At 47.9% G+C, this 25,985-nt stretch overlaps 1 protein-coding gene across 9 annotated transcripts in view; it reads right to left on the bottom strand.

The window, feature by feature from the left end:
- The window catches only part of sipa1l3 (signal-induced proliferation-associated 1 like 3), a 278,960-nt gene that overhangs the window by 42,026 nt on the left and 210,949 nt on the right, over window positions 1-25,985 (bottom strand). For all 9 annotated transcript variants that reach the window (XM_072490005.1, XM_072490004.1, XM_072490012.1 and 6 more), the window contains 3 exons: window positions 19,985-20,131; window positions 3,604-3,734; window positions 1,345-1,463 (listed from right to left, as the gene is read on the bottom strand). In XM_072490005.1, coding sequence (XP_072346106.1) covers window positions 1,345-1,463; window positions 3,604-3,734; window positions 19,985-20,131 — 397 coding nt within the window. The remainder of the gene's footprint in view (window positions 1-1,344; window positions 1,464-3,603; window positions 3,735-19,984; window positions 20,132-25,985) is intronic.

Genomic DNA, 25,985 nt, shown 5'->3' with positions numbered 1-25,985 from the left:
TGGGGTGGAATTGATAGGATCTCAGCTCAACCTGTAATGAAAGGTTATTACAGTCAACACCTATATCTAGGACTATTACAGGATTTCAAATGCTGACTGCTGCTGATCATTGACAAAAGCAATGCTTTTGCCCTCCACATTCTACACTTGCCAGGGATAGAGAGCTGATCTTGAACAGCAAGGCCCTAGAGAATCAATGCTTTTTCAGGAGAAAAGCAGGGGTGAATAAAACAAAATAAAAAAGATAGATGTGCAGCTCTGAAGCTCATCGGGCCTTCCACAACACCAGGATGTCCCAGAGAGTTGCACAACCAATTAAGTCTCTTGAAGCGTAGTCGCTGTGGTTATTTATGAACTGTAGCTGCTAATTTCTACACAGGATAATGGCCTGATAATATCTTCTTGTGATGTCACTTAAGGGCTCATTTTCGGTCAGGATATCATGGATAACGGGCAGCACGATAGAATTGTGGATAGCACAATTGCTTCACAGCTCCAGGGTCCTAGGTTCGATTCCTGGCTTGGCTCACTGACTGTGCGGAGTCTGCCGTTCTCCCAGTGTGCGCAGTCCAAAGATGTGCGGGTTAGGTGGATTGCCCATGATAAATTGCCCTTAGTGTCCAAAATTGCCCTTCGTATTGGGTGGGGTTACTAGGTTATGGGGATAGGGTGGAGGTGTTGACCTTGGGTAGGGTGCTCTTTCCAAGAGCCGGTGCAGACTGGATGGGCCGAATGGCCTCCGTCTGCACTGTAAATTCTATGATAATCTATGATAACTCACCACCTCTGGTTTAGGGGCTGGCTTAGCACAGTGGGCTGGCTTGTAATGCAGAACAAGGCCAGCAGCGCGGGTTCAACTCCCGTACCAGCCTCCCCGAACAGGCGCCGGAGTGTGGTGACTAGGGGCTTTTCAAGTAACTTCATTGAAGCCAACTTGTGACAATAAATGATTATTATTATTATTACCTCTTCGCCAAAATATTGACTGTGGGATATTTTAAGCGGGCAGGCAGGAAACTGATTTAACATCTCGTCTGAAATACGGCACCTCCAACAACGGCCATCTTGTAATGCACCCCCAGAACTGCAGAGTGCCAGTCCAGATCTTGTGCCCGAGCCTCTGGAGTGGGACCTGAACCCACGACCTTCTGACTGAGGTGACAGTGCTACCAGTTGAGTCACCTTGATCTTGTGGAATAGCCATCGCCTCTGTTACTTGGATCACCAAAGAGAGCTTGTTATCTCTGAATTCAACTGACAACTGACAGGTATTGCAGAACATGCCTGATAGGGAGCAGTTTAACAGGATACAAGCAGTTATAAGACAGAAATAGAGAGGCTTACTTTGGAATGCCTGTTGGGGGAATCCTTGCCTGCTGGCTCTTGTCGAGGGAGACGCTTATTGATGCTGTTTCCAGAGACGGAATAAACTTTGGTCCCAGTTGGTACATGCCACAAAAGCTCTGAAAATGAAGCAACAATTTAAAAAAACTTATAGTATCACTTTTCAAAAGAGACTGATCATTGCCAGAAGGTTGCAATAGCTACTCTAGCTCTTCCAAACTGAAGATGAGTCAGCTGCACAAAGTGGTTTAGGACAGGACACAGAAGTGGTGAATGTATTAAACCCCCTGTGGGTTGTTGACAGCCTCACACACAGGCGACAGAGAAAAATGACGCACAGGGACAGAGAGAGACCGACAACACACACACACACACAAAAGGGGAATGGGGGGCACAAAGTGTGAGGGAAAGAGAGAGAGAGAGAGAGAGAGAGAGAAAAAAGAGAGTGAGTGAAAAAGGAGAGCGAGAGGGAGCGAAAGAGCGAGAGGGAGCGAAGAAAAGGGAGGGAGGGAAAAAGAGAGGCGCAGAGAGAGAGGGGCACAGAGAGAGAGAGAGAGAGAGAGAGAGAGAGAGAGAGAGAGAGAGAGAGAAAGGGAGAGAGAGAGAGAGAGAGAGAGAGAGAGAGCGAGAGAGAGCGAGAGAGAGCGAGAGAGAGAGGGGCAGAGACTCCTCTCTAATCCTTGGAGTACTATGTGCTTTCTACCTCAGGCTGTACTGTGCCTCTCTCACTGTGCCTTGGTGAATTAAGCTGGGCTGTGCCCACTCTGTGCCTTGGCGAATTAAGCTGGGCTGTGCCCGCTCTCTGTGCCTTGGTGAATTAAGCTGGGCTGTGCCCGCTCTCTCTGTGCCTTGGCGAATTAGTGCTGTTAAGGGATGGAAGAGGGGTTTCAATCGGAAGCAATAAAATCCCAGCTGGAATATAGTAACCAACAAGTAGGATCATGACTGGCAATTAAGGGGTTAAGACGATTGCTCAATACGACTACTGCAGCTGGAGTGCTCGGAGAACATTTCACCAGCGTTCCCAGACACAACACATGGGCCACACACAGTTCCAGAAAGATTAATTCACAAAAAATCTGAATCCCTGTGGGTTTTTTCTAAAAAGGGGGCAACCCATCTTTACACACAAACGGATAAGATCCAATTCACCCGCAGCCAATAACATGAGTCACAAGTGGTCTTGGGCAAGCTCTAATATTCAGCAACAATTTCCAGTATAAACACAGCTGCCTTGGTCAGATGATATTGTTGAATTAAACCTGGCGAAGAGCTGGAATCCTAAACAAAACAAATCCTTCCTCACATCTAACTAGTTTACAATGCTTGCTTCATGTAAAAAAAAGAGAGAGGCAGGGTGTGGAGGTAGAAATTAAACGATTAAAACGCTGTGTGCCAATTCAAAAACGCGGAATGAAAAGATTGCTGCAGAATGTGATCTTCACAGCAAGTCTGTTGACAGACTGGGCTAGCTGATCGCGTTACTGCATTTCAAAATGGCACCTAAGTTGCCATTCAGCCCACCCCACCAACATCCCCCGCAACCTGACAATCCTTTGAAAGATTGCAACTCATTGGGGGTAGCACGGTGGTTAGCACTGCTGCCTCACAGCGCCAGGGACCCGGATTCAATTCCGGCTTGGGTCACTGTCTGTGCGGAGTCTGCACGTTCTCCCCGTGTCTGCGTGGGTTTCCTCCGGGTGCTCCGGTTTCCTCCCACAGTCCAAAGATGTGCAGGTTGGGTGGATCGACCGTGCTAAATTGCCCCTTAGTGTCCAAAACGTTAGGTGGGGTTACGGGAGATAGGGTGGAGGCGTGGGCTTAAGCAAGTTGCTCTTTCCAAGGGCCGGTGCAGACCTGATAGGCCAAATGGCCTCCTTCTGCACTGTAAATTCTATGAAAGCCAATGCTGTAAATTCGATGGAAGACCATGCCAATTTAAAAAACCTGAACTTTGATTTTCGAACGAGGAACTGATTGATCTATATTCAATAGTGTTCACTTGAGGTAAAAGAGTTGAAAATGTCTCATGATAACAATTGCTAATCTGTCAGAGTGTTGGCACAAATTTCTCCTGGCACGTGAAGGAGTGCAGAGGGCTGCTAGTACCCATGGACTGTACCCTCCATGAGTCAGCACCATTCAGGGAGGAGGGAGGGGAGAGAGAAAATTAAAGAAATAAACACCCAGCCAAACACCAGAGACAGACGGCGGACGAGGCAGAGTCGAAGGTCTGCAGCAGCGGCTAGCATTCATTACCATTCTTATTTCGTTCTATTGTACTGTCCTGGCTGTTTAACCCTCCTGATGAAGAATCGCCACTTGACAACATATCATCTCTGTTGTGATGCTCATACTGGGCAAGTGGGCGTTGGCCTCCTCCTCCATACCTGTTAGCGAAATAAGCACAGAACACGCTCCAGTTCATGGGGGTCAAAGCACAATTATAAGTTCGGCAAAATTCAATGCTCCATGTTTTATTTTGGAACACAAAACTGGCAATTCAAAACAGATGACTGCTTTTGAGGCAATAATTTGAAATAGGTCACGTCACCTAAACCCTTGATTTAGCACAGTAAGAAGTCTTACAACACCAGGTTAAAGTCCAACAAGTTTGTTTCGAATCTCTAGCTTTCGGAGCACTGCTCCTTCCTCAGGTGAATGACGAGCTCAGGCCTATGAAGCTTGTCCTTGCTGCCTTCACCCACTTCTTATTCTGGGAGATGTTGGGCTTTCTCAGTCTGGTTGTCTGCCATCTCGCACCCTCAATCCAGGGAAGAGCACAAAGTATTGATGAAGGATCTCACTCACAACATCATCTCGTCTTGTGTATTGTGTCAAATGCAGATGATGTGTATTTTCAGCTTATAAAAAAAAAAAATTCCAACCTTCATAGCTCTGCTTTATAATCTCAAGATCCAAATAGGTAGAAGGTAACCACATAATTCTATGTAAAGGCAAAAGAGCTGCTGGAAATCTGAAATAGAAGAATTATGGGGGGCACGGTTGCACAGTGGTTAGCACTGTTGCTTCACAGCTCCAGGGCCCCAGGTTCGATTCCCGGCTTGGGTCACTGTCTGTGCGGAGTCTGCACGTTCTCCCCGTGTCTGCATGGGTTTCCTCCGGGTGCTCCGGTTTCCTCCCACAAGTCCCGAAAGACGCGCTGTTAGGTGAATTGGACATTCTGAATTCTCCCTCTGTGTACCCGAACAGGCGCCGGAGTGTGGCGACTAGGGGCTTTTCACAGTAACTTCATTGCAGTGTTAATGTGTGCCTGCTTGTGACACTAATGGATTATTATTATGTCGGAAATACTCGGGCAGCCAGACAGCATCTGCAGAGTGAAACAGGGTTTCAGGCCAGTCTGCTGGGAGGCTAATGATCTGAAAAATTCACTTTGTTTCCAACATTTTGTGTTTCCTTTCTAATAATATGCCTTGTTTACAGCCATGACAACATTTGCTTATGCCACATACACGGATTGGAATTTACGTTGTCAAGTTATACGAGACAAACAGGAAGGATTCTGTTCTTCCGGCAGTGCTTTTAATGTCTTCCACCACCGTGTGTGATAACAAAGTTCATGGACCTTTATTGTAGCACAAGGAACACATGAAAGAACGTAATGCATGGCGACATGAGGCACCTCATTCGTTACACAAATTACTTAACACTAAAACTAACTTGCCTTTCAGGAGTTTGTTCCAAAAACACAGGTGGAAGGCCCTTCTAGATGGCCCTCTTATGGACTGAACTGATCTCTCGACACATCTTCTCAACTGTTGTCGCTCTATTTCATATGCTTCACCCGGTGTCTAAGTCTTTACATTGTGTATTCATCGCGTGTCCTATGTTTTTCGTGTATGGAGCGATCTGTCTGGACTGTACACAGAATAATACTTTTCACTGTACCTCGGTACGCCTGACAATAAATCCAAATCCAAGGGCTGTGCATCATCATTTAATCATAGAATTTACAGAGCAGAAGGAGGCCATTCAGCCCATCAAGTCTTCACCGACTCTTGGAAAGAGCACCCTACTTAAGCCCACGCCTCCACCCCATCCCTATAACCCAGTAACCCCATCTAACCTTTTTGGACACTAAGGGACAATTTATCACGGCCAATCCACCTAACCTGCACATCTTTGGACTGTGGGAGGAAACCGGAGGAAACCCACGCAGACACGGAGAGAACATGCAGACTCCACACAAATAGTGGCCAAAGTTGGGAATCGAACCTGGGACCAGGGGACCCTGAAGCTGTGAAGCAATTGTGTTAACCACTGAGCTCCCGTGCTGCCCATACAAGACTAGGTCACCTTCGGGGTTAGGGGGGAGGCTGCATCAACATATTCCAGTTCAGTTAGTGGTAGTTAGGGGCAGGAAAAATCTCAGATCTCAATAAAAGATATCCTCCCAGGGGGCGGCACGTGGCACAGTGGTTAGCACTGCTGGCTACGGCGCGAAGGACCCAGGTTTGATCCCGGCTTTGGGTCACTGTCCGTGTGGAGTTCGCACATTTTCCCAGTGTCTGTGTGGATTTCGCCCCCACAACCCAAAGATGTGCAGGCTAGGTGGATTGGCTATGCTAAATTGCCCCTTAATTGGAAAAAAAAAATAATTGGGTCCTCTAAATTTATGGAAAAAAAAGGTATCCTCCTAGCCTTTGTGGAAGGACAGAACTTTTGCTGCTGATCTAGTGTGGCTTCTCGAGCAGGATCAAAGCAGTCCCACCATGCTCACCCTGGTCAGGTTATGCAAACAACACACAAGATGCAAAGAGACCAAACTCATACCAGTAGGAACAAGGGCAGCTTCAACATGCACTGAACTAGTATGGATCGATGCCTAACAGCGTGCAGGACATATTCTGGGGGAATGGATCCTGAAGATCAGTTTGAAATTCCCAAAGTATAATAATGCATTCATCACATGTTGCCTTTCATCTGCACAGCAGTGCTCCACCATTAGGCCAACTGATGATTGATTAGTGTCTCCATAGACGAAGGGGATAGGGGACGTCAGACAGCCGCTCCACACTGTCAGAATCCAAAGTACCTTTTGAAAAGACAAAGCAACAACTAGTCGCTGCAGGGTTAAAGCCAGTCGTTTGATGCTTAAAACCACATCAGTAAGGACAGAGCCAAAGTGGTTCAAGGTGATCAGGAAAGGAGAATTTCAAACCATAGGATGTCCAAAGTGCCTAGACACGCAGCTCATTAACGATCATTACAATGTTGTACTATCCTGCATCCAAACCTGGGGCCAATAAATACATAGGCAGATCCAAGTCTATAAAAGGGTCACACCGTGTCCCAAACCTCGTGTGCAAGCAGGTATGCCGCTCATACCAACTTTGTAAAGAATAACCTTGCTACGCAAAATTCACACTACACACATCGACAGCTTTTCACGCTCCTGTGGGATAATTGTAAGCATTTCAAAGACATAAGAGCAAAAGGAATGGGACTGATTGGATTGCCCCACAGAGAACCGACACGGACTTAATAATAATCTTTATTGTCACAAGTAGGCTTATATTAACACTGCAATGAAGTTACTGTGAAAAGTCCCGAGTCGCCACATTCCGGCGCCTGTTCGGGTACACAGAGGGAGAATTCAGAATGCCCAATTCACCGAACAGCACGTCTTTTGGGACTTGTGGGAGGAAACCGGAGCACCCGGAGGAAACCCACGCAGACACGGGGAGAATGTGCAGACTCCGCACAGACAGCGACCCTAGCTGGGAATCGAATCTGGGACCCTGGCGCTGTGAAGCAACAATGCTAACCACTGTGCTACCGTGCTGCCACTTGATGTACTCAATGGCCTCTTTCTGTGCCATAATGACTCTAGGAAGGAGTTGATTAATAATGGAACTTCCCCTAAGGCTCCCCTGTAGGTGTGAACATTCACCTTCACACTCCAGACAGGTCCGGCTGGTAGAAATTCCCTGAAATTGTTTGTTGCAATCTGCGCACGCCCACAAACGTATTTTAGATTCCAGTTCAGATGCCTAATTGGCACACATTATTTGTACTGCTACGTAGTTGGATAAACAGAAACAAACCTGAATCAGTCACGCAATACAGGTCAGAAATTCTTTTGCCTTTTGAAAAACCAGTTTGGAGTTTGAAGAGCTGTAATTTATAATGGGCGGCTGTCAGCTTACAAATGCTGAGCAGCGACCAAGACTTGATTGATGAACAACACTCAGTTAACCCTGCTAAAGCAAAGCAACTGGTAGAACGTTTCCACAGCACTTCCACGAATTCGCAATATAATGAAACGAATGATTCAATGTTGACATTACATCTCACCGGCATTCAAAGACAAAGTTCGTATGTTACACAATTCCAGGCGTGAGGGCAGGTCTGTGCACATCTGACAAAAGGGGCGAGTTACTATTGAAATGCAGGCAGAGTCCGAACCGGGAGACGTTGGACATTCTAGCATCTTAAATGTCCAACAAAGTTTTGTTGACATAGTTAACACATTACAGGGGTTTCCAATGTCACTGCCAGGCAGAGCTCAGCCTCTGGAGTCAGAAGGTTGTGCGCGGGCTCATGTTCCACTGACTTGAGCATACAAATCTAGTCTGACACGGACGGTGTGCCGCACTGTTAGAGATGCCGTACTTTGGATGAGACCCAGACCCTGTCGATAGTTTCGGGTGGATGAAACCTCGGGTGGATGCAACAAAATCCCCAATACTGTTCAAGAGTGTGGGAGTTCTCCCCATTGTTTTGGTCAATATTTAGAAGACCATAAGACATCGGAGCGGAAGTAAGGCCATTCGGCCCATCGAGTCCACTCCACCATTCAATCATGGCTGATTTCAACTCCATTTACCCGCTCTCTCTCCATAGCCCTGAATTCCTCGAGAAATCAAGAATTTATCAACTTCTGTCTTAAAGACACTCAACGTCCCGGCCTCCACCGCCCTCTGTGGCAATGAATTCCACAGACCCACCACTCTCTGGCTGAAGAAATTTCTCATCTCTGTTCTAAAGTGACTCCCTTTTATTCTAAGGCTGTGCCCCCGGGTCCTGGTCTCCCCTGCTAATGGAAACAACTTCCCTACGTCCACCCTATCTAAGCCGTTCATTATCTTGTAAGTTTCTATTAGATCTCCCCTCAACCTCCGAAACTCCAATGAATATAATCCCAGGATCCTCAGACGTTCATCGTATGTTAGGCCTACCATTCCTGGGATCATCCGTGTGAATCCCCGCTGGACCCACTCCAGTGCCAGTATGTCCTTCCTGAGGTGCGGGGCCCAAAATTGCTCACAGATTTCTAAATGGGGCCTAACTAGTGCTTTATAAAGCTTCAGAAGTACATCCCTGCTTTTAAATTCCAAGCCTCTCGAGATAAATGACAACATTGCATTTGCTTTCTTAATTACGGACTCAACCTGCAAGTTTACCTTTAGAGAATCCTGGACTAGGACTCCCAAGTCCCTTTGCACTTCAGCATTATGAATTTTGTCACTGTTTAGAAAATAGTCCATGCCTCTATTCTTTTTCCCCAAAGTGCAAGACTTCGTACTTGCCCACGTTGAATTTCATCAGCCATTTCTTGGACCACTCTCCTAAACTGTCTAAATCTTTCTGCAGCCTCCCCACCTCCTCAATACTATGTGCCCCTCCACCTATCTTTGTATCATCGGCAAACTTAGCCAGAAGGCCCCCAGTCCCGTCATCTAGATCGTTAATATATAAAGAGAACAGCTGTGGCCCCAACACTGAACCCTGCGGGACACCACTCGTCACCGGTTGCCATTCCGAAAAAGAACCTTTTATCCCAACTCTCTGCCTTCTGCCTGACAGCCAGTCGTCAATCCATGTTAGTACCTTGCCTCGAATACCATGGGCCCTTATTTTACTCAGCAGTCTCCCGTGAGGCACCTTATCAAAGGCCTTTTGGAAGTCAAGATAGATAACATCCATTGGCTCTCCTTGGTCTAGCCTATTTGTTATCTCTTCAAAGAACTCTAACAGGTTTGTCAGGCACGACCTCCCCTTACTAAATCCATGCTGTCTTGTCCTAATCCGACCCTGCACTTCCAAGAATTTAGAAATCGCATCCTTAACAATGGATTCTAGAATCTTGCCAACAACCGAGGTTAGGCTAATTGGCCTATAATTTCCCATCTTTTACCTTGTTCCCTTCTTGAACAGGGGGGTTACAACAACGATTTTCCAATCCTCTGGGACTTTCCCTGACTCCAGTGACTTTTGAAAGATCATAACTAACGCCTCCGCTATTTCTTCAGCTATCTCCTTTAGAACTCTAGGATGTAGCCCATTTGGGCCCGGAGATTTATCAATTTTTAGACCTCTTAGTTTCTCTCGCACTTTCTCCTTTGTGATGGCTACCATATTCAACTCTGCCCCCTGACTCTCTGGAATTGTTGGGATATTACTCATGTCTTCTACTGTGAAGACTGACACAAAGTACTTATTTAGTTCCTCAGCTATTTCCTTGTCTCCCATCACTAGATTACCAGCGTCATTTTGGAGCGGCCCAATGTCTACTTTTGCCTCCCATTTGTTTTTAATGTATTTAAAGAAACTTTTACTATCATTCCTAATGTTACTGGCTAGCCTACCTTCATATTTGATCCTCTCTTTCCTTATTTCTCTCTTTGTTATCCTCTTTGTTTGTTTTTGTAGCCTTCCCAATCTTCTGACTTCCCACTACTCTTTACCACATTATAGGCTTTCTCTTTTGCTTTGATACATTCCCCGACTTCCTTGGTCAGCCATGGCTGCCTAATCCCCCCTCTGATAACCTTTCTTTTCTTTGGGATGAACCTCTGCACTGTATCCTCAGTTACTCCCAGAAACTCCTGCCATTGCTGTTCTACTGTCATTCCCACTCGGCTCTGCTCCCAGTCGATTTTCGTCAGTTCCTCCCTCATGCCCCTGTAGTTACCTTTATTTAACTGTAACACCTTTACATCTGATTCTACTTTCTTTCTTTCAAATTGCAGACTGAATTCTACCATATTATGATCACTGCCTTCTAAGTGTTCCCTTACTTTAAGATCTTTTATCAAGTCTGGCTCATTACATAACACTAAGTCCAGAATGGCCTGTTCCCTCGTGGGCTCCATCACAAGCTGTTCCAAAAAGCCCTCCTGTAAACATTCAATGAATTCCCTTTCCTTGGGTCCACTGGCAACATTATTTACCCAGTCCACCTGCATATTGAAGTCCCCCATGATCACTGTGACCTTGCCTTTCTGACATGCCCTTTCTATTTCGTGGTGCATTTTGTGCCCCTGGTCCTGACCACTGTTAGGAGGCCTGGACATAACTCCCATTATGGTTTTTTTGCCTTTGTGGTTCCTCAACTCTACCCACACAGACTCCACATCATCTGACCCTATGTCATTTAGTGCTATTGATTTAATTTCATTCCTAATTAACAAGGCAACCCCGCCCCCTCTGCACACCTCCCTGTCTTTTCGATAGGTTGTGAATCCCTGGATGTTTAAATGCCAGTCCTGAACCATCTCTTAATATCACAATAAACCCCCAGATAATCTGGTCATTATCTCATTACTGTCAGTGGGATCTTACTGCACACATCCCCTGTCGGATATCAGTGACTGGACTTCAAATGTATTTCATTGGCTGTAAAACACCGAATTGTGATTGCCTAAGACAGTGTGGAAATATGTGTCGTCTTCTGTAACAGGAGCTGACAAATGATGGAATCTTACTGGGGTTTTTCAATAGGGGGCTAAGATGGGGAACTCTCCAGGGAACTTTGAGCTTGTGCCCTGTTACACAGTACCGGTGTAGAAGTAGTAATAATAATAATAATAAGAAGAAGAACAACAATTTATTGTCACAAGTAGGCTTCAATGAAGTTACTGTGAAAAGCCCCTAGTCGCCACATTCCGGCGCCTGTTCGGGGAGGCCGGTACGGGAATTGAAGCCGTGCTGCTGGCCTTGTTCTATATTACAAGCCAGCTGTTTAGCCCACTGTGCTAAACTAGCCAGATTTTCTTTTTAAATATGGGCTTTTCCATTTCCAAAATCAGAACCGGCGGTAACACCAAAGATACCGTAAATGAAAATGAAAATCGCTTATTGTCACAAATAGGCTTCAAATGAAGTTACTGTGCCCCTCGTCGCCACATTCCGGCGCCTGTTCGGGGAGGCTGTTACGGGAATTGAACCGTGCTGCTGGCCTGCCTTGGTCTGCTTTCAAAGCCAGCGATTTAGCCCTGTGCTAAACAGCCCCTAATCTGATGCTGTGTGGTACCAACGGATAAAGACACCCTTCCCCAGTATAGCCTTTTACTTAACGGAAAACATAAACACATCTTAAAACTAAAAGAATGGTATTGCAAACGTCTCGGTTACTTGATGAGAAAGAGAAACATTTTAAACAATACAATTGAGGTAATGTTATTTGTGTAGAAATCCTACATGTACAGGCGTATCCTCTAGAGGACTGTCTCATTGTAAATAGTCGAAACTCTTGTATCCAGCTCCAGCGATCTGAAGTTTCATTAGAACAATGGCGCACAGTTTCTTCAATCCCTGCTCGTTTCTTCCTGCATGCGAATCCTTACAGTGCAGGAGACCGCCATTCGGCCCATCGAGTCTGCACCGACCCTGGCTCTATCCCTGTAACCCGGTGCATCGATTGCACATCTTTGGGAAACCGGAGCACCCGGAGGAAACCCACGCAGCCACAGGGAGAACGGGTAATCTCCACAGAGTCACCCAGAGCCAAAACTGAACCCGGGTCCCTGGTGCTGTGAGACAGCAGTGCTAGCCACTGTGCCGCCCATTTAATGTTAGAGTCAAAATTGTACTGGCTATTTTAATTTCTATGCACACATCTAGGCACAAGTGCTCAAACTTAAAAGGTCAATGCCATTTGCAGGAATGTGCGACTTGGGAGCTTTGCTTGGTTTATGACGATGGGAACAGTATGGCAGGAAAACCATGAACCAAGCTTCAAGTTACAGTAGCACATCCCCTGTACACATTAAACTCAGTGGCTGACCACTATGCCTGTCAACAGCTTTAAAACCGGTTCAGCAGACAAATGCATGCACACAGCCAATTTAAGTTGGTGTGGACGATACAAATTCCGACCAGCAGTTAGAAATCTGTTAACGTACTTTGAGACACGGACAGCTTGCGGTTACCACCTCACAAGTTTGGATATAATTTCAGCTGCACTATCATATACCCGGTTTAGAGTACATTAGGTGAAAGGGAGATTGCCTGGCACTGCACCAAATGTTACCCTAGCAGCCATGGACTTCACACACTGAACTCCACTTCTGTAATGATTCAAAGTCTGCCAAATTCGAACAATGTCACATCCCCTGGAGCATAATACAGCCTACAAATTCTAATTTCTTTTGTTGAATTTCAACAGTGGTTTCTATTATTTTTTTGGAAAGAGGGAAATTTAACTATTTACACCCACGGTATCAGCATTTGGACATTCTCACGGATGTTCATCAGATAGATTGACCAGATTCCTGCGTTTGCCTTCAGGTTATGAACTGGAGGCGCCTATCAATCGACGTCTATTATTCATTCGCTGTTGCCTGATGGGATGTCCGTTTCCATGGCTGAGGTGTGGACAGGATCAAACATCATCATAATTCTCCGCTCTAGTCTCGCCACAGATGGAGGAAGCAATTAACTGCTGCTGTGTTGTTACTCATTCTGTTCATGATGTTACGATCCCAGGTGGTGTTATAATGGAACGGGAAGGTCCCAGAGTGGCTCGAGGACCGGAACTTTCACTTTTCTTGATTAATAAGGGGATCAGGGGTTATGGGGAGAAGGCAGGAGAACGGGGATGAAAAAAATATCAGCCATGATTGAACAGCGGAGTAGACTCGATGGGCCGAGTGGCCTAATTCTGCTTCTATGTCTTGTGGTCTTCAAAAATAAAACAAGGGCGGCACAGTGGTTAGCACTACCGCCTCACGGCCCAGGTTCAATCCCGGCTCTGGGTCACTGACTGTGTGGAGTTTGCACATTCTCCCCGTGTCTGCGTGGGTTTCGCCCCCACAACCCAAAGATGTGCAGGCTAGGTGGATTGGCCATGCTAAATTGCCCCTCAATTGGAAAAAATGAATTGGGTAATCTAAATTAAAAAAAATAAAATAAAAAATAAAACACACTTAGAGAGTCACAGGACCGCTAATTAGCTTTAACAAGAAAAAACACATTAAACATGAAAAAATTATAATACACTATTCCTTTCCTCCCCACTTAGTTTAACAATTACAGATTTTAAGATTAACAGATTATAAAGTACATCTCAAGCTACAATGGTTCTATTCACACAAAATGTCCCTTTTCAGCAGACAGGATTGCGGTAAAACATGCTCCTCTCTGAACCCAAGAGAATATCTGTGGATTTCTCCTCAACATTCCCCCCAGATGATTCTTATACTGTGTGCCCCCCCACCTCGTCACACTGAATTCCGGCTTCCACAGGAGGGATTTCAAATTTCGCTTTCAAACGTCACACTTTCAAATCTTCTTTTAAATGATTATTTTTCTTTGCTGCTTCCAATTTTACACCTCTCCCTTCAGCTTTCCTTTGCCTTAAAGATTCTCTCACAAACTCCGAGGTCCAGCCACCGATTTCCGCAATTAATTTGAACAATGTTTCCCAAACTGTAGTAATTTCTCACAGCACAACAGCAGATCCAATGCCTTTACTGAATAGTAATCTGTCATGGTTCCCAGTTTCCTTTGTTCCCTGAGCTCCAGACTTCTTGGAAAAATCTCTTCATTTCTCTACTTTCCTCAACTAGCTGGCCGTCAGGTTTCCAGCATCTGTTTTCTTAACCATTACTCCATGGTATGGTTTTTCTTCTAGCAAGGCTGAGACGTTCCTTCTTTAGCCTTCAAAAATCAACTGCTTTAGTAGAGCTGGAAGAGCTGGCTTCTCTCTCACGACCCATCTCCAACTGCAATCAAATTAGCTGAACTAAAACTTAAAAATTTCTCTATCATACAAGGCCCCAGTTGCTAAGTAATCACGCTGTAGCCCTCTCCAAGTACAAGGGAAATAGCTGAATTTGAAACCCACTCCTACACATGTAGAAACACTTTGTCCAGCAGGAATCTAACTATAGGTATTACCCCTTCCAGGCACAGAAGTAACAAATTAAAGCACTCAAAACTATATATTATTTCTAATGTTTAAAATTACATGTACCACTTGGATGGTACGGTGGCATAGTAGATAGCACTGCTGCCTCACAGGGCCAGGGACCCGGGTTCAAATCTGACCTTGCGTGACTGTCTGTGTGGAGTCTGCACCTTGTCCCCGTGTCTGCGCGGGTTTCCTCCGGGTGCTCCAGGTTCCCTCCCACAGTCCAATGATGTGCAGGTTAGGTGGATTGGCCATGATAAATTGCCACCAGATGTCCCAACGGTTAGGTGGGGTTTATGGGGATGTGGTAGGCGGGTGGGCCTAGGTAGGGTGCTGACTCGATGGGCCGAATGGCCTCCTTCTGCACTGCTGGGGTATCCATCTGTGCCAAATACAAATTCCCCAAAACTACCTTTATTTACCTACCAATGGGAGCTCAACTCTGTACGGAATTTACAATGCAGTGTATTATTTTCCACAAATAAATTAAACCTTAAACTTTGCAGATTTCAGCTTTTTCTCTTCCCCCCCCCCCACCCCCCACCCAGCCTGTCCAGAGGTGGAAATACACAGCCGGTCAGTGAAGCCATCATTAACTTGCTGCGTTTTCCAACTTTTTCCATGACACATGACAAACAGCAAGGACAATATATAAATATGCAGCTTCTGTCCACCCAGACTCTTTTGATTGGTTAGTTAAGGGGCCAGGCCAGTGTTTATTGCCCTTCCCTAATTGCCCTTCAACGGAGTGGCATGCCAGGTAACTTCAGAGGGCATTGAAGAGTTGTCCACATTGCTGTGGGTCTTCCTTAAAGGACATGTAGGGAAGTTGTTTCCATTAGCAGGGGAGACTAGGACCCGGGGGCACAGCCTTAGAATAAAAGGGAGTCACTTTAGAACAGAGATGAGGAGAAATTTCTTCAGCCAGAGAGTGGTGGGTCTGTGGAATTCATTGCCACAGAGGGCGGTGGAGGCCGGGACGTTGAGTGTCTTTAAGACAGAAGTTGATAAATTCTTGATTTCCCGAGGAATTAAGGGCTATGGAGAGAGAGCGGGTAAATGGAGTTGAAATCAGCCATGATTGAATGGTGGAGTGGACTCGATGGGCCGAATGGCCTTACTTCCGCTCCTATGTCTTATGGACATTGTAAACCAGATGGTTTTTTTTAAAAACCGACAATCAACAATATTTTTGTGTTTACCATTATATTTTTATTGAATTCAAATTGCACCAGTTGCTGTGCTGGGTCTCCGGAGCATTGCTCTGGGTCTTGGCATTAGTAGTTCAGTGACGTTAACACTGCGCCACTGTCTCCACAGCAGTGCGAGGGACACTCACTACCCCAAAATAAAAGTTTTAAAATATCAGAATTAACCATCGTTCTGCACCTGTGGAACGACAATTTTGCAAGAAACCTTGTCAAATATAAAGTACTCTGTGACGACGAGAGGGACAGCATTGGATGGTGTGGGGGGGGGGGGGGGGGGGGATTAATAGCATGGGGAGAACAGGCGGTGAAATGCATTGGAGGACTGGAGTATGGGGAGGGAAATGCAAAGAGTTTAGAATGAAATGAAATGAAATGAAAATCGCTTATTGTCACAAGTAGGCTTCAATGAAGTTACTGTGAAAAGCCCCTAGTCGCCACATTCCGGCGCCTGTTCGGGGAGGCTGGTGCGGGAATTGAACCGTGCTGTTGGCCTGCCTTGGTCGTCTTTAAAAGCCAGCAATTTAGCCCAGTGCTAAACCAGCCCCAGAAGAGTGAGAGACGACTTGATCGAAACCTTTAAGATCCTGAGGGGGCATTGAGAGGCTGGATGCGGAGAGGTTCGCTCTTGTCGGAGAGTCTAGAGTGAAAGGGTCACTGTTTAAAATTAAAGGGGCTGCCCATTTTAGATGGAGATAAGGACTTTTTCTCTCAGACGGTCGCTGGAACTCAGAGGGAAGTCTCTGGAACCCTCTTCCTCAAAAGGCAGGGGAGTGGGCCTAGGTCGGGTGCTGACTCGATGGGCTGAATGGCCTCCTTCTGCACTGTTGTGATTCTGTTGGGTGGAAGCAGAGTCTTTGAATATTTTTAAGTCTCAGCTGGGTAGATTCTTGATTAATAAATGGGGGGCCCGTGATTGAGCATGGCCTCCCCATTCTCTTGATGATACTGCTGGGGTATGAGGGTATCCAGAGGGAGGGCCTAGGCTCCCACATCACCAGAGGCTCTCTGATCATTTAAAGGACACGGTGAGCAGTCAGCAGTGAGAGCAGCCAGGAGCCTGTAAGTAGCACCAGAGGGGTGCGGTTCGATCCCTCGCTACAGCAAAGGGGGTCTGAGCGATGCCATTGTGGTCCCGAGGGGGGACACCCCGAGCACACGATTTGGCACCTAGTCTTTCCCCGCTACTCCCCCGGCCCAAAAGGCCACTCCCCAGCAAACCCGACAATTTGAGTTTTTTTTTTTTTTAAATCCTCTTGCTTCCCCTCCACAGCCATGACGCCCAGTCCCCACATGCAAATATTTGTAAATTCCCGCCCGCGACTTCCGCCTACAAGGGGTAGAGCAAATGGCCACGCGACTCATGGAAATTTGAATCCATGCAAATGTCGGTTTTGCATGGGCCTGTCGGTGCAGGGTGCAAACTAGCTGAAGCAACCAGCGGGGGACTATGGCGCCGGGCACATTTTCACTTGCATTCTATTCAGTGTTGCTTCACAGCACCAGGGTCCCAGGTTCGATTCCCGGCTTGGGTCACTGTCTGTGCGGAGTCTGCACGTTCTCCCCGTGTCTGCGTGGGTTTCCTCCGGGTTCTCCTGTTTCCTCCCACAAGACCCGAAAGACTTGCTGTTGGGTCATTTGGACATTCTGAATTCCCCCTCAGTGTACCCGAACAGGCACCGGAATATGGCGACTAGGGGCTTTTCACAGTAACTTCCTTGCAGTGTTAATGTAAGCCTGCTTGCGAGTATAAAGATTATAATTCTTGTTGCCGTTGACGGGAAGTCGAGATTTCAGCCCTATATTTTTGCCATCTACACTCTGTACTGAAGCTTTGCTCTGGTATGAATTATACGTGATTATGGAAGAAAAATTGTAAACGTTGGAATTGGAAATAAAAATCAAAGACATTCTGCCACAGGCAGCAAAGTTAGGTGCGAATTCCCATGTAGATCTTTCACCAGACTTTACAAAGGCTCTACACCTCTACACATCAATACTGGCAGACCCGCCAGTCAAATGCCTTCTGCTGTTATTACAAAATAAATCAAGATAGAGGGCAAGGTTGGAAATGAAAAATGACAACGTACCAAATGATATTGATATGATCTGCAATAACTTGATCTAAAATCTTTTATATACACAAGCGGGTGTGGATTTATGGCATCGACAGAATGATGAAAACTTTTCATTAACTGCCTCGCTCCTGTCATATACCAGGTCCCGATATTCCTATTTTCAAATGAAGTGACAAATGACAATAGAAGAGAGGGGAAGCAGAGCTTAGCGTGATTAGAAAGGGCATTTTACAGTTTCATTGGTGCGCAGTCCTGCGAGTCTGGACTGTACAATGCATCCATGAATCAGTTTAAAATAGAGATTCTCAATTTTCTCCTAAATCTGCACGGTGGAAAGTTGGGACATTTTAAAATCAGAAAATGCTGGAAATTCACAGCACCTGCGAGACAAAACAAAAAAGGGTCCACCTCTCATCTTGGCGAGTTCTGCCCTTGAAATGCGAACCGGTCTTTTCCCTTCAGTGGCTCATCGAGAGGGCGCGCATATCCAGCAGCCTCTGATCGTGCTGACGTGGACAAAAGCACCCCTGCTGTTTGCATGTTGCATGGTTACTTTAGGTAAAAGTAAATTACGTACAAATGTCACGACATAATCAGCAGCAGATTCCGACACTGACCACACTCTTTCTCCCACCCACCCCCAAAATCCGAGTCCATCAAAAAGGCGGCTCACCACCAACTTCAAGAGCATTTAGTAACGGGCAACAAATGCTGGGCCATACCTGCAACGGCAACGTGCCATGAACACATTTTTTTTGTAAAAAGCAACCATCCTTTGCAAGGCTGGACAAGCAAAAGGAATAGCGGTAAAATAATAATAGACTGAATATCCAGGGTACATATAACCAGAATGAAATTTTGGGCTTGGGATATTGAATTATTGAACTTTTGTCATGTGAGAGTACCCTTTAAGAAATGGGTGTTTAAGAAATGTACCTTTGAGAAATGGAGCCGCTCATGTTACTGGAGTGATGTCAGAGTGTGGGTGGAGCAGAGCTCCACTTCTGCTTTTTAGTTTCAGTTTGAGAGGAGCTTGGGTGTGTCTGGGTTTTTCAGGGAGCTGCACCTGGAGTCTGCCATCCAAAGACTATCTTAATCATTTGGTGAATTCAGAAGAATTATAAATGATTTCAGTATTGAATGTAAACCCTAATGTGCTCCTGTTTAGAGGTTTGTTAAGTTTTTGGATGTTAAAAGAACAGCTTACAGATTACTTAGTGTTGTATTCTTTGGGGGATGTATTGGAATTACTGGTTGCTAAGATATTCACTGTTTGTTTTAAAAAAGGTTAACTTGAGTTCATAGAATAAACATTGTTTTGTTTTAAAAACCACTGGTCCATTTTCTGCTGTCCCACACCTGTAGAGTGGGCCGTGTGCTCCCCATACCACAATCTATTAAAGGTTGTGGGTCAGGTGAACTCCATGATACACTTTGGGATTCGCTAAACCCTGGCCCATAACACTTTACAGCATGGGAGGCCACCTATGTTTGTGCCAACTGAGAAAGAGCTAGCCATCAGAATCCCACTTCCCAGCTCTTGGTCCATAGATTACAGTGCTTCAAATACGTAATCCATATTTAAATTATAAGGGTTTGCGTCGCTCATCATTTCAAGTAGCAGGTGCAGAACCCCACCACCCAGAGTGAAAACACTTCTCCTCAACTCCCCTCTAACCCTTCTACCAATTACTTTAAATCTTTGCCCTCCCCAGATTATGGACCTCTCTGCGAAAGAAACAGGTCCTTCCTATCCACCCAAGGCTCCTCAGTTTTATACATCTCAATAAGATCTCCCCTCAGCTGCCTCTCCTCCAGAGGGAACAATCCCGAGTCCAGGCACTACTTCCGCATGGGTAAAATTCTCCATTCCTCTTCAGCCTTCTGGGGTGACCAGGATTGAACGCAGTACTCTAGCTTTGGCCTAATTAGTGTTTTATACATTACTCGCATAACCTCCCTGCTCTTATACTCTGCCTTGGCTAATAAAACTATTAATTAAATATAAACCACCACCATGCAAGCCAGGGTGCAGGCTTGTACAACATTTTTATTTCTGAAGGAAAATATTAGAAACCAGGATCGTGCACAGGATGAGTATTATAGGAGATGGACACCACCTGTGGTCTCCATTCCAATGTCTCCTGTATCACAGTACGAGATAGAATAAAAGTGAGCTGCATCACTCCTACCGGTCATTAATAGCCTTTTGCCGACTGGACAGAATGCCTCCTGATGCTGGCGAAGAGAAGCTTCCGGAAGGGTTACGAAATGGTGGAACTCTTTCAACCACAGCACTCGATGTTGTATTGTACAAGGTCTCTGGGTAACTAACCGGTCTGGAAGAGAAATGGAATATTTGACAAACTCCAATTTGACCAAGACCGACTTTAAAAAAAAAAGAAGTATTTTATTACAAACGTTTATCAAAACAGGTTACAGAGCTCATAGATACACCACCCCGCCCCGGCGACGAACAGCTCCCCGAACACTGTCACAAACATCCCCCACCTTTTCTCAAAACCCTCTGCTGAGCCCCTTAGCTCATACTTTATCCTTTCCACCTGCAAGAAGTCGTGCAGGTCACCCAACCATGCCGCTACCCCCGGTGGCGATGCCGACCGCCACTCCAGTAAAATTCGCCACCGTGCAATCAGAGAGGTGAAGGCCACGACATCGGCCTTCCTCCTCTCCATGAGCTCCGGCTTCTCTGACACCCCAAATATCGCCACCAAAGGATCCGGGTCCACCTCCTCCTCCACTATCCTGGCTCAGACCGCAAACACTCCCGCCCAGAATCTTCCCAATTTTTCACAACCCCAAAACATGTGCGCGTGATTCGCTGGCCCCTGCCCACACCTCTCACACTCATCTGCTCCCCCTTGGAAGAACCCACTAATTCTCGCCCGAGTCATGTGTACCCTGTGCACCACCTTCAACTGTATCAGGCTCATCCTTGCTCACAAGCAAGTTTACCCTACGCAATGCATCACTCCATAAGGTGCTGCATACTTAATGACAACATATTCACATCCCTATGATAGAATTTATACCTCCCACGTGGCAATACTGATGAACACGTTGTATTGGGAGTCCATAATGTTTCACCAACTGCAACTTAGACAACTACAGCAAGATATAAACAACAGCAGTGTTGAATGGTGGATCGTCAATAGCATCAGAGCAGGAAATGTATTGGAGCACCATCCAAACTGTGACCTATCACTATACAAGATCTTTGTTCCCCCAATAAGAACGACCATGCATTTACATAGCGGGCATTTTATAACCTCAGGATACGCTGAAGCAATCAATGAAAGGTATATTTTTGGTGTGTTGTCATTATCGTAATGTGGGGAATGTGGCAGCTAGTTGGTGCACAGCAAGATTCCACACATTGCAATATGCGAGTGCCCACAGCGCCGTTTTCTTTTGGGAGTTAACCTTGGGAGACACATTGGCAATGACAGCTGGAGAGTACGTCCTCTGCCTTCCTTCAAATAGGCATCTTCTACGCCCATTCAAGGGGGCAGTTGGAGCTGTGTGCAAAATACCCCTGTGATGAACGGTTACTGCCTTATCATCATGTAAGGTGATGTCCCCTTTAAGACCGGGCTTGGAACCCTGGGGACTCCGCCTCTGGCTCCGCCAATCTGGGAGCCATACATAAAGGCCTGCCTCATGGTCTGTATAGCAGTCAGCTCTCGTCCATAGCTGTAGTATAGTTATTAGTCTAATAAAGCCTTCTTTACAGTTTAATCTCGAAGCATCATTATTGTGGGTACCTCAATTTATTAGACTAAAATAGATTCAGGATGGACGCAGGTCTAAAACCAGAGAAGCTCAATCTGGAAGCACGAACGCCGGAGGCAAAGGACATTTTTAAATACTGGCTGCGGTGCTTCGAGGCCTACCTGGACTCCGCAGAGATTCCCATCCTAGGGCCACGCAAGCTGCGTCTACTCCACGCCCGGGTGAGTCACAGAATCTCCGCCACGCTCGAAATGGCGACGACTTATGAGGAAGCGATTGAGTTGCTCCGCAAGCGGTTTGTCACACCCGTCAATGAGGTGCACGCCCGGCATCTGCTCTCTACCTGCCGGCAGCGCTCGGGGGGAAAAAAAAAAAAAAAAAAAAAAAAAAAAAAAAAAAAAAAAAAAAAAAAAAAAAAAATCGCTCGACGTGTTTGTTGAGAAACTCACCGCGCTTGCCAGGGACTGTGACCATCAGGATGTGACAGGGGAAGTCCATATGAACCTGCACATCAGGGATGTTTTCGTGTCCGGAATCCGCTCGACCTACATCCGGCAGCGGCTGCTCGAAAACGGGGCAAAAAACCTCCAGGAGACGCTAACGCTCGCCTCCTCGCTGGAGGTGGCCCGACATAACTTGGGTACGTACCCCGCGGACTCTGCCAGCCCCCCCCGGACTTCCTCAGACTCACCCGTATTACAGGCCTGCGCCACGCGGCGACCCACTCACCATGGGGGCACACCTTGCTACTTCGGCGGGCAGGGCCAGCACCCACGCCCACGCTGCCCAGCCCGCTCCGCGATCTGCAGCGATTGCGGGAACGGCACTTTGCGAGGGTCTGCCTGGCCAGACCCAGGGGCCAGAAAAACAAAGAACAGCCGGCCCGAAAATCAGGCTCTCAGGCCCGCAGGCCTCGCAATGCTGCTGCGCACCGACCCGACACGCCCTCTTCTGACGCGTCATCAGCCTCGTGCGAATCATGGGAGCGGCCATCTGGTCGGCGGCCATCTTCTCGACCCGACACGTGCGACCGACGGCAGCGGCCATTTTACGAGTCCGACTCGGCTGACGACTCCGACTACCCGCGACTGGGTGCGATCACCCTCGATCAAACTCGGCCAAAACACCTGCAGAACTCCATGATGCAGATCCAGGTCAACGGACACGACACTGCATGCCTCTTCGACTCCAGGAGCACGGAGAGCTTTATCCACCCTGAAACGGTAAGGCGCTGCTCCCTACGCACCCATCCCGCATCCCAAACCATAGCCCTCGCATCTGGGTCCCACTCGGTACAAATCACGGGGTACTGTATTGCGGATCTCTCGATCCAGAGTGCCAAATACACCCGTTTCAAATTTTATATCCTCCCTCACCTCTGTGCCCCCCTGCTGCTCGGACTGCAGCCACCGAACCCTGACACTGAAATTCGGCGGACCCTTGCCCCCCCTCACGGTGTGCTGCCTTGCGACACTGAAAGTCGCACCCCCCTCGCTATTCGCTAACCTCACTCCCGACTGTAACCCCGTTGCCACCACGAGCCGGCGCTACAGTGCCCAAGATATGGCTTTTATCAAGTCAGAGGTCTAGCGTTTACTGGGAGAGGGGGTCATCGAGGCTAGCAACAGCCCTTGGAGAGCGCAAGTGGTGGTAGTCCGGTCCGGGGAGAAGAAACGGATGGTCGTGGATTATAGCCAGACCATAAACCGATTCACGCAGCTTGATGCGTACCCCCTTCCTCGCATCGCGGAAATGGTAAATCGGATCGCCCAATACCGAGTCTTTTCCACGGTCGACCTCAAATCTGCCTACCACCAGCTCCCCATCCGACCAAAAGACCGCCCTATACTGCCTTTGAAGCAGCCGGCCGGCTCTTCCACTTCCTCAGGGTCCCCTTTGGTGTCACAAATGGGGTCTCCGTCTTTCAAAGGGCGATGGATCAAATGGTGGACCAGTACGGTTTGCGGGCTACATACCCGTACTTGGACAATGTCACCATCTGCGGCCATGATCAGCAGGACCATGAAGCTAACCTCAAAAAGTTCCTCCAGACCGCCCGAGCCCTTAACCTGACCTATAACGAGGGCAAATGCGTTTTCCACACCACCCGGCTGGCCATCCTCGGCTATGTCGTGGAAGACGGGGTCCTAGGTCCCGACCCCGACCGCATGCGCCCCCTTAAGGAACTCCCTCTCCCCCGCAGCCTCAAGGCCCTCAAACGGTGCTTGGGGCTTTTCTCCTATTACGCCCAGTGGGTCCCCAAGTATGCGGACAAAGCCCGCCCACTCCTAAAGACAACCACTTTTCCCCTCTCGGCTGAGGCTCAATTGGCCTTCAACCGCATCAAGGCCGGCATCATCAAGGCCGCCATGCACGCGGTGGACGAAACCATCCCTTTCCAGGTAGAGAGCGATGCATCAGACATCGCCCTGGCTGCTACCCTCAATCAGGCAGGCAGACCAGTAGCATTCTTCTCCCGAACCCTCACCGCCTCCGAGGTTCGACACTCTGCAGTCGAAAAGGAGGCACAAGCCATTGTGGAGGCTGTGCGGTGCTGGAGACACTACCTCGCCGGTAGGAGGTTTACCCTCGTCACCGACCAACGGTCGGTCGCCTATATGTTTGATTTCACGCAACGGGGCAAAATAAAAAACGATAAAATTTTGAGGTGGAGGATCGAACTCTCCACCTACTCGTACGATATCAAGTATCGTCCAGGGGAGCTCAACGAGCCCCCAGATGCCCTGTCACGCGGCACATGCGCCAACACGCAGGAGGACCGCCTGCAAGCCATCCACAATGACCTCTGCCACCCGGGGGTTACCCGGCTCGTCCATTTCATCAAGTCCCGCAACCTACCTTACTCAACCAAGGAGGTCAAGGCCATGGTCAGGGCCTGCCAGTTCTGTGCGGAGTGCAAACCGCACTTCTATCGGCCAGACAAGGTTTGGCTCGTGAAGGCCTCGGGCCCCTTTGAGCGACTGAGCGTGGACTTCAAGGGGCCCCTCCCGTCCACCAACCGTTATGCCTATTTCCTCACCGTGATCGATGAGTTCTCCCGTTTCCCATTCGCCATTCCCTGCACCGACATGACCTCAGCCACGGTGATTAAGGCACTGCACAGCATCTTCACCCTGTTCGGTTTCCCTGCTTATATCCACAGCGACCGGGGTACATCGTTGATGAGCGATGAACTGCGTCAGTATCTGCTCAGCAAAGGCATCGCCTCGGGCAGAACGACCAGTTATAACCCACGGGGAAACGGGCAGGTGGAGAGGGAGAACGCGACCGTGTGGAAGGCTGTCCTTCTGGCCCTGCGGTCGAGAAATCTCCCAACCACCCGCTGGTAGGAGGTCCTACCTGATGCCCTACACTCCATTAGGTCATTCCTCTGCACGGCCACGAATGAGACCCCTCACGACCGATTGTTTCTCTTCCCCAGGAAGTCTACCTCCAGGGTCTCGCTTCCACCTTGGCTGATGGCTCCGGGACCTGTTCTTCACCGGAGGCACGCGAGGAGCCATAAAACGGACCCCCTAGTTGAAAAGGTCTGACTGCTCCACGCCAACCCCAGTTACGCCTACGTGGAGTACTCCGACGGCAGGCAAGATACGGTTTCCCTCCGGGATCTGGCGCCCGCTGGATCCTCCACCACAGACGCCCCTTCCCGCGCCGCTCCCCTGCAGGACCCGTCGCCCCCTACAACACACCCCCTTCCGGCCCTACCACCCGTTGGTGAGCTCCTACCGTGTGCCCCCCCTTGCGCCCCCCTTTACACACCCCGCCGGCGCCGGCTCCGCTACCCCCGGCCCTGCCTAGTTCCTCTGCCCCGACCCGGACCGAAGCTCCGACCGCTGTGCTCCTGGATGTGCCCTCAACCGGGACGTCCGTGCCCGCCGCACCACCGCCCGAATTGAGGAGGTTGAGGAGGACGATCCGGCCACCGAGCCGGATGGACCTATGATGGCACTTCACCCCCGCCGGACTCCTTTTTAAACAGGGGGTGAATGTGATGAACGGTTACTGCCTTATCATCATGTAAGGTGATGTCCCCTTTAAGACCGGGCTTGGAACCCTGGGGACTCCGCCTCTGGCTCCGCCCATCTGGGAGCCATACATAAAGGCCTGCCTCATGGTCTGTATAGCAGTCAGCTCTCATCCATAGCTGTAGCATAGTTATGAGTCTAATAAAGCCTTCTTTACAGTTTAAGCTCTAAGCATCATTATTGAGGGTACCTCAACCCCTATGGCAGTGCAGCATTGCTTCAGTCCTGCACTGTGTGTCTGCCTAGATAATATGTGCCTGAGTCACAAAACGTTGGTTTACAGGTGCAGCAGGTGATTAAGGCGGTGAATGAAGTTCTGTCCTTCATTGCTAGAGGGATGGAGTTTAAGACTAGGGAGGTTATGCTGCAATTGTATAAGGTGTTAATGAGGCCA

The sequence above is a fragment of the Scyliorhinus torazame genome, chromosome 25, assembly GCF_047496885.1.
Source record: "Scyliorhinus torazame isolate Kashiwa2021f chromosome 25, sScyTor2.1, whole genome shotgun sequence".
In the NCBI taxonomy this organism is placed as follows: Eukaryota; Metazoa; Chordata; class Chondrichthyes; order Carcharhiniformes; family Scyliorhinidae; genus Scyliorhinus; species Scyliorhinus torazame.
Note: the sequence above shows the minus strand (reverse complement) of the source record. Positions and strands in the feature narration are given on the sequence as shown.